Genomic DNA, 8,998 nt, shown 5'->3' with positions numbered 1-8,998 from the left:
ATAGCCGATTTTGTGCTTGATGTTACGCAATGTAAGTTAATAACACAAACTCTGACAATTGATAATGGCATAAAAGGCCGTAACCTGGATCGTAAATAAATAAACAACAATACAATCAAATAGCGGTGTGTTAATTTGAAAACAATAAATGGGCAATGTTAACTCAGCAGCTGACAATTTAATAATTCTCACAGACCAATATTAATTAATTTTCGATTTATGCTAAGCACATTTATTTCATGTTATTGTTGGAGTTTATTAGTTAATTTGTACATACATAATTAATAATGATAATTTTCACCGAGTTATGCCATAATACAAAAATAATTTCTATGGATACATCAAGCGCTGCTGACACAAATTAAATTACTAAAAATGTATTGTGTTATTTTTTTGCCCAGTGCAGCGTATCGCAGTATTCTTAAACAGACGTTAGAGAATGCTACAGCCTGCTGGTGGTGAGTGAACTTCAGAGAGGTTTCTCTGCAGATGTCTCATCCTCAGGAGGTGAGAGCTTCAGAATCCCTGCGCCACCCCTGCCGCCTCCAGCACATCCTGCACGGTGAGCTGGGACAGCCGCTGGGCCAGCACGGGCCGCACCCTGTCCTCCACCACCCCCAGCAGCACGTCCTGGAAGAGCCACGTGAAGAGGTTGATGACCCCGTTGGCGATCCAGTCCACCAGCGTGCCCCCCTGCAGCTGTACGGTCAGCTTCCTGGAGACACACAAACACACACATACACTATTGGCTATTAAAATTGCTACAGCAAGAAGAAATGCAGATGATAAACGGGTATTCATTGAACAAATATATTGTACTAGAACTGACATGTGATTACATTTTCACGCGATTTGGGTCCATAGATCCTGCGAAATCAGTACCCGGAACAATCACCTCTCGCCGTAATAACGGCCTTGATAGCCTGGGCATTGATTCAAACAGAGCTTGGATGGCGTGTACAGGTACAGCTGCCCATGCAGCTTCAACACGATACCACACTTCATCAAGAGTAGTGACTGGTGTATTGTGACGAGCCAATTCCTCGGCCACCATTGAACAGACGTTTTCAGTTGGTGAGAGTTCTGGAAACTGTGCTGGATAGGGCAGCAGTCGAACATTTTCTGCAATAGTACATTATCCCGCTGAAATGTAGGATTTGACAGGGATCGAATGAAGGGCAGAGCCACGGGTCGTAACACATCTGATATGTAACGTGCACTGTTCAAAGTGCCGTCAATGCGGACAGGAGGTGACCGAGACGTGTAACCAATGGCACCCCATACCATCACGCCGGGTCATACGCCAGTACGGCGATGACGAATACACGCTTCTAATGTGCGTTCACCGCGATGTCGCCAAACACGGATGCGACCATCATGATGCTGTACACAGATCCTGGATTCATCCGAAAAAATGACGTTTTGCCATTCGTGCATCCAGGTTCGTCGTTGAGTACACCATCGCAGGCGTTCCTGTCTGTGCTGCAGCGTCAAGTGTAACCGCAGCCACGGTCTCCGAGCTGATAGTCCATGCCGCTGCAGACGTCGTCGAACTGTTCGTGCAGATGGTTGTTGTCTTGCAGACGTCCCCATCTGTTGACTCAGGGATCGAGACGCGGCTGCACGATCCGCTACAGCCATGAGGATAAGATGCCTGTCATCTCGACTGCTAGTGATACGAGGCCGTTGGGGTCCAGCACGGCGTTCCGTATTACCCTCCTGAACCCACCGATAACAGTCATTGGATCTCGACCAACGCGAGCAGCAATGTCACGATACGATAAACCGCAACCGCGATAGGCTACAATCCGACATTTATCAAAGTCGGAAACGTGATGGTACGCATTTCTCCTCCTTACAGGAGGCATCACAACAACGTTTCACCAGGCAACGCCGGTCAACTGCTGTTTGTGTATGAGAAATTGGTTGGAAACTTTCCTCATGTCAGCACGCTGTAGGTGTTGCCACCGGCGCCAACCTTGTGTGAATGCTCTGAAAAGCTAATCATTTGCATATCACAGCATCTTCTTCCTGTCGGTTAAATTTCGCGTCTGTAGCACATCTTCGTGGTGTAGCAATTTTAATGGCCAGTAGTGTACAAACGCAGCGGTTAAAACAGAAAATACGAGTACAGATTGGGAATGAGATGAAAGAGGAAAGCACGACTGGAAGTGGAATGAGGCAACACTGCTCTCTCCCCAATACTATTTACCAGGTGTAGAAGTATGAAACCGGAATTTGGTTGTAACAATTACACATCTATTGTTTGAAACTGATGAGCAACATTTTATTCAAAATAATCTCCTTTGCTATTTATACATTTCTTTCATGTCTCCGGAAGGGCCACAAGGAGTAGCCATGCAGTCTTAGGCGCCCTGTGTAACCTCCCCACAAAATGAAAGTCAAATCTTACTCAAATGGAAATGGATCTAGAGCTAAGTGTAACCTCACAGCAATTAAATTTAAAGACAATGACAATTAAATGAAAATATAATAGCAATCTGACCCAAATGTAAGCTCCCCACAAAATGAAAGTCAATTCAGTGATAATAAAATCTCAGTGACAATGAAAACGCAAATAGACCGAAATGTCGATCTTAGGCCCTGTTCACTAATTAAACTGAAATTCTTACCTTAGTGAAACTGCATCTGCTCTTATTTTTCACCATAGCTTGGAGGAAATGCATCGCAAACATTGTTTGAACTTAAGTAAATTTTTCTTTAAAGGAAATGGAAGGCAAATATTCTTTCAATAAAATGTTTGTTTTGTCAAAGTGCCAAAGGCCTCGCCTGGGCCTGTCAACACCGACATTGGACTGTTGATGACTGACAACATGTTGCCTGCTCAGACGAGTCTCGTTTCAAATTGTATCAAGCGAATGGACCTGTACGGATATTGCCAAAACCTCATGAATCCATGGACCCTGCGTGTCAGCTGGGGACTTTTCAAGCTGGTGGAGGCTCTGTAATGGTGTGGGGCGTGTGCAGTTGGAGTGATATGGGACCAAAAATGGTTCAAATGGCTCTAAGCGCTATGGGACATAACATCTGAGGTCATCAGTCCCCTCGACTTAGAACTACTTAAACTTAACTAACCTAAGGACATCACACACACCGATGCCCGAGGCAGGTTTCGAACCTGAGACCGTAGCAGCAGCGCGGTTCCGGACTGAAGCGCATAGAACCGCTCAGCTACCGCCGCCGTCTGATGTGGGACCCCTGATACGTCTGACAGGTGACACGTACATAAGCGTATTGTCTTATACCTGCAGCCATTCGCTTCCATTGTGCATTCCGACGGACTCGGGCAATTCCAGCAGGACAATGCGACACCTCCCACGTCCATATTTTCTACAGAGTGGCTCCAGTAAGACTCTCATGAGTTTAAACAATTCTCTGGTCAGCAGATTCCCCACACATAAACATTACTGAGCATATCTTGGATGCCTTGCAACGTGCTGTTCAGAACAGATCTCCTCTGCTTCATACTCTTGCGGATTTATGGACAGTCTTGCAGGAATCATATTGCGAATTCCCTCCTTCACTACTTCGTACTAGAGTCTTACGATATTACGATAATAGCAATTATCTTTTGAAGATAATTCACTTTCTTGACTGAAAAAGAATAGAATCGTTTAGTTTTTACCCGCCATAAAACTTCATTTTACCCCCCCCCCCCCCCACAGCGGTAACTACCCCCATGTTAACAACTAATATTTCTGGAATAAGTATGTGACCAGAACGCAGCATGTCATTCTCAATGGAGAGAAGTCTTCCGAAGTAAAAGTGATTTCAGGTGTGCCGCAGGGGAGTGTTGTAGGACCGTTGCTATCCACAATATACATAAATGACCTTGTGGATGACATCGGAAGTTCACTGAGGCTTTTTGCGGATGATGCTGTAGTATATCGAGAGGTTGTAACAATGCAAAATTGGAAAATTGTACTGAAATGCAGGAGGATCTGCACCGAATTGACGCATGGTGCAGGGAATGGCAATTGAATCTCAATGTATACAAGTGTAATGTACTGCGAATACATAGAAAGATAGATCCCTTATCATTTAGCTACAAAATAGCAGGTCAGCAACTGGAAGCAGTTAATTCCATAAATTATTCGGGAGTAGGCATTAGGAGTGATTTAAAATGGAATGATCATTTAAAGTTGATCGTCGGTAAAGCAGATGACAGAGATTCACTGAAGGAATCCTAAGGAAATGCAAACCGAAAACAAAGGAAGTAGGCTACAGTACACTTGTTCGACCACTGCTTGAATACTGCTCAGCAGTGTGGGATTCGTACCAGATAGGGTTGATAGAAGAGACAGAGAAGATCCAACGGAGAGCAGCGCGCTTCGTTACAGGATCATTTAGTAATCGCGAAAGCGTTACGGAGATGGTAGATAAACTCCAGTGGAAGACTCTGCAAGAGAGACCTCAGCTGCTCGGTACGGGCTTTTGTTAAAGTTTCGAGAACATAGCTTCACCGAGTAGTCAAGCAGTATATTGCTTCCTCTTACGTATATCTCGCGAAGAGACCATGAGGATAAAATCAGAGAGATTGGAGCCCACACAGAGGCATAGCGACAATGTTTCTTTGCACGAACGAGACTGCAATAGAAGGGAGAACCGATAGAGGTACTCAAAGTACCCTCCTCCACACACCGTCAGGTGGCTTGCGGCGTATGGATGTGGACGTAGATGTAGACCCTTCACGCGCATTGTCGGACATTGCAAGTTTACTCCTCTTTTGCGGGTGTCACAAGTATAGGTATGAAATGTCGTATCAGCCTCCCTACCGAAAGGAATATTACGCACTGCACTGGTCCCGCAGAAACGCGTTTTCGTGGATACTCACTATCTACACACGGGCGGTGGCCTTCGCGTTCAATTACTCAGGACGCTGCAGAACAGGCCGGGCAGCCGCCAACTCTCCGGATGAGCGCGGCTGACGTTTCGACGCTGATGTATGGGCCCACCCATCCTCAGGCAGCGTTATTAATGAGGGCGCGGCTGCCGTCGCTGCTGACGCAATTATTAGCGCCGCACGCGATGTCGCTACACCTACTTTCTCTCTCTCTCTCTCTCTCTCTCTCTCTCTCTCTCACACACACACACACGCTGCTGGATGATCGTTTTCCAGCGAGGGCAGATGCTGGACTGCGCGTAGGACGGCTTTAAAAATTCGTCGCCACTCCCCAGCGCCCGTCTTCCGAGCCAAAACCAGACCTGTATCAACAGTGAGGCATCCGCTGTCGGACCAGCCTGGGCAAAAAGGCCTGTCGCCGCAGATGGCTGCCAATGTCGCGGACGGGCTGATCTGGCAAATGTTTCACAGGGGCCCAAAGTGCTTGTTGTCAACAGCCCACAGTCTGCTGCTAAACGACTACATAGACATGTTTTCGGTATTTCCTCTGAGCATCTTTTCTCATGTGGATTGCCCGTCTTACTGTACTCCCCACTGAAATCTCCCTTTCGACGTGAATCAGATATCAAAATCGAACCCACCTGATTACAGAAAATCGGCCCATATGCTGTTGCTGGATTGTCAAGCGGCAACGGCCTTTCCGCAGTGGATACACCGGTTCCCGTGAGATCATCGAGGTTAAGCGCTGTCGGGCGTGGTCGGCACTTGGATGGGTGACCATCCAGGCCACCATGCGCTGTTGCCATTTTTCGGGGTGCATTCAGCCTCGTGATGCCAATTGAGGAGCTACTCGACCGAATAGTAGCGGCTTCGGTCAAAGAAAACCATCATAACGACCGGGAGAGCGGTGTGCTGACCCCACGCCCATCCTATCCTCGTCCTCCCCTGAGGATGACGCGGCGGTCGGATGGTCCCGCTAGGCCACTCGTGGCCTGAAGACGAAGTGTGAGTGGATTGTTTAACACTGTGTAGTCCAAAGCAGCCACTCTAGGAAATGATCTTTCTAGAGTTCAGACAAATAGGTATTTTTCCTGTGAATCCAGATACTTTCACAGATGAAGATTACTTGCCACCTGAAACCACCCTTGCAACATGAGGAAATTCTTGAAATAGCTGTAGAGGGTCAGGTACCAATGAGCATATCATCTACGAGCAAAACTAAGTCTACGTCTGCCGGCCGGGGTGGCTGAGCGGTTCTAGGGGTTACAGTCTGGAACCGCGGGATCGCTACGGTCGCAGTTTAGAATCCTGCCTTAGGCATGGATATGTGTGATGTCCTTAGGTTAGTTAGGTTTAAGTAGTTCTAACAAGGGAACCTCTCCATCGCACCCCCCTCAGATTTAGTTATAAGTTGGCACAGTGGATAGGCCTTGAAAAACTGAACACAGATCAATTGAGAAAACAGGAAGAAGTTGTGTGGGACTGTGAAAAAATAAGCAAAATATACAAACTGAGTAGTTCATGGGAAGATAACCAACGTCAAGGAGACTGCGGGCGCAAGAGCACCGTGGTCTCGTGGTAACGTGAGCAGCTGCGGAACGAAAGGTCCTTGGTTCAAATCTTCCATCGAGTGAAAAGTTTCAATTTTTTATTTTCAGTTTATGTGACAAACTCTTATGTTTTCATCACTTTTTTGGGAGTGATTATCACATCCACAAGAGAACCTAAATCAGGCAAGGTAGAAAAATCTTTTTACCCATTCGCCAAGTGTACAAGTTAGGTGGGTCGACAACATATTCCTGTCATGTGACGCACATGCCGTCACCAGTGTCGTATAGAATATATCACATGTGTTTTCCTGTGGAGGAATCGGTTGACCTATGACCTTGCGATCAAATGTTTTCGGTTCCCATTGGAGAGGCACGTCCTTTCGTCTACTAATCGCACGGTTTTGCGATGCGGTCGCAAAGCACAGACACTAAACTTATTACAGTGAACAGAGACGTCAATGAACGTACGGGCAGATAATAACTATGCAAAAATAAAGAAAGTAAAATTTTCACTTGAGGGAAGACTTGAACCAAGGACCTCTCATTCTGCAGCTGCTCACGCTACCACGGGACCACGGCGCCTCTGAGCTCGTGATGTCCATGATGTTGCCTATGTGACTCATGGACTACTCAGTTTGTATATTTTTGCTTATTTTTTCACAGTTCCACACAACTTCTTCCTGTTTTCTCCATTGATCTGTGTTCAGTTTATCAAGGCCTATCCACTGCGCCAACTTATAACTAAATCTGAGGGGGGGGGGGGGGGGGTGCGATGGGGAGGTTCCCTTGTAAGTTCTAGGGGACTGATGACCTCAGAAGTCCCATAGTGCTCAGAGCCATTTGAACCATTTTTTAAGTCTACGTCTACATCACACTCCGCAAGCCACCTAATGGTGTGTGGGGGAGGACAGTTTCGCTACCACTGTGTAATCCCGCCAACCCTGTTCCACTCGCGAATAGTGCGTGGGAAGAATGATTGTCGGTAACCGTCTGTATTGGCTCTAATTTCTTGACTTTTATCCTCGTCGTCAGTATATTGACGTGTATGTGGGGGGGAAGTAATAAGTTGTCAGACTCCTCCTGAAAAGTGCTGTCCCGAAATTTCAATAGTAAATCTCTCCGTGATGCACAACGCCTCTCTTGTAACGTGTTATATTAGAACAAATAAGCCCTCGGTCACAAACATTAAGTCAAAATTGACCACGTTCCGACGCTACTATGAGCTTCGTCTTCAGATTTAAACTAACTGTTCTAAAACATATTAGGTATATAATTAATAAAATTAAAGTTTGTACTGACTGAAAAGAGATGCAGTACCTACAAGTCCATATTAAAAAAAGATCTAAGCCGGAAAGGCGACGTCATGAATAGTTGTAAGTGAGATGGCGAGCCGCTAAGGGCTGCTCGTAGTGTGAACAAGGGTTGCAACAAGACTGAGGTGCCCACGTTAGAAAGTGTGGGCAAGTAAACATGGTGTTGCTACGAGCGCCCTCTAGTAGCCGCAGAAACTAGGCTACTGTACATTCAAAATGAGACACATGAAATTGTGTATTATGAGGGGCAGTCCGCCACTGTAGCTGAGTGGACAGCATGCCAGCTCATCATGAAAGGAGGTCTGCATTCTATTCCCAGCTTGGTTGGAGATTTTCTCTGCTCTGGGACTGGGTGTTCGTGTCGTCTTCATCAACCTCTTTCATCCTCATCGAGGTGCAAGTCACCAAAGAGGCCTCACCTCAAAAGACTTTCATCAGGCGATCTGGTCTACCTGTCAGAAGGCCCTCACCACATGACACTTCATGTCAAGGACAGTGAAATGAAAACTGAACATCTGCCACAACGAGACCATGAAATGGCTCCATTCAAAAGTAATCACCAATCTCGTTAAGATATTTATCCCATTCGGAGAGGAGATGGTAAATTACTGTTTCGTAGAATGCAGTTCGCAGCTGATGGACGGTCGCAGGTTCGAATCCTGCCTCGGGCATGGGTGTGTGTGATGTCCTTAGGTTAGTTAGGTTTAAGTAGTTCTAAGTTCTAGGGGACTAATGACCACAGCAGTTGAGTCCCATAGTGCTCAGAGCCATTTTTTGCAGCTGATGGAAACACAATCGCATCCACTCTTGCGTTTCCTCGTCCCACTCAATCCAACCTCCTCACATGTCTTTCTTCAGGACGCCAAAGATCTAAAAATCACACGGTGAAAGGTCCAGGCAGTACGAAGGGTGTTTGGTAGTTTACCAATCTAATCGCTGAAGCACAGCCTCAATCCAGTTGGCAATGTGGGAATGGGCATTATGGTGCAACAGGATGACTCCGTCTAACAGCAGAAACCTTAAGGCAAGCGACAAAGCAAACAGTGGGAACGCGCCAAATCTCCCCTGACAAAGTACCTGAGCCATTCACAGTATTGCCAGTAAGGTCATGATGAGCCTACCTGGCTAGCCACACGGTCTAACATGCTACTTCCTGACCGGGAAGGCGTGCCAGTCCCCAACATGTATCCGCCCGGTGGATTAGTGTCTAGGTCCAGTGACCTGGCCAGCCTGTGGATGTTTTTCAGGCAGTTTTCCATCTGCCTCAGTGA

General features: G+C 46.6%; 1 protein-coding gene and 1 pseudogene across 1 annotated transcript in view; one reads left to right on the top strand and one right to left on the bottom strand.

Moving 5' to 3' along the window:
* Positions 1-240: 240 nt before the first annotated feature.
* Positions 241-8,998, bottom strand: part of LOC126215207 (uncharacterized) — a 74,538-nt gene continuing 65,780 nt past the window's right edge. The window contains exon 5 of the mRNA XM_049941871.1: positions 241-715. Coding sequence (XP_049797828.1) covers positions 517-715 — 199 coding nt within the window. The 3' untranslated portion in view covers positions 241-516. The remainder of the gene's footprint in view (positions 716-8,998) is intronic.
* LOC126215502 (5S ribosomal RNA) lies at positions 5,552-5,669 on the top strand (annotated as a pseudogene).

Source organism: Schistocerca nitens, chromosome 12 (assembly GCF_023898315.1).
Source record: "Schistocerca nitens isolate TAMUIC-IGC-003100 chromosome 12, iqSchNite1.1, whole genome shotgun sequence".
NCBI classification, from domain to species: domain Eukaryota; kingdom Metazoa; phylum Arthropoda; class Insecta; order Orthoptera; family Acrididae; genus Schistocerca; species Schistocerca nitens.
The sequence above is the reverse complement of the archived record's forward strand: the minus strand, read 5'-3'. Positions and strand labels throughout refer to the sequence as shown.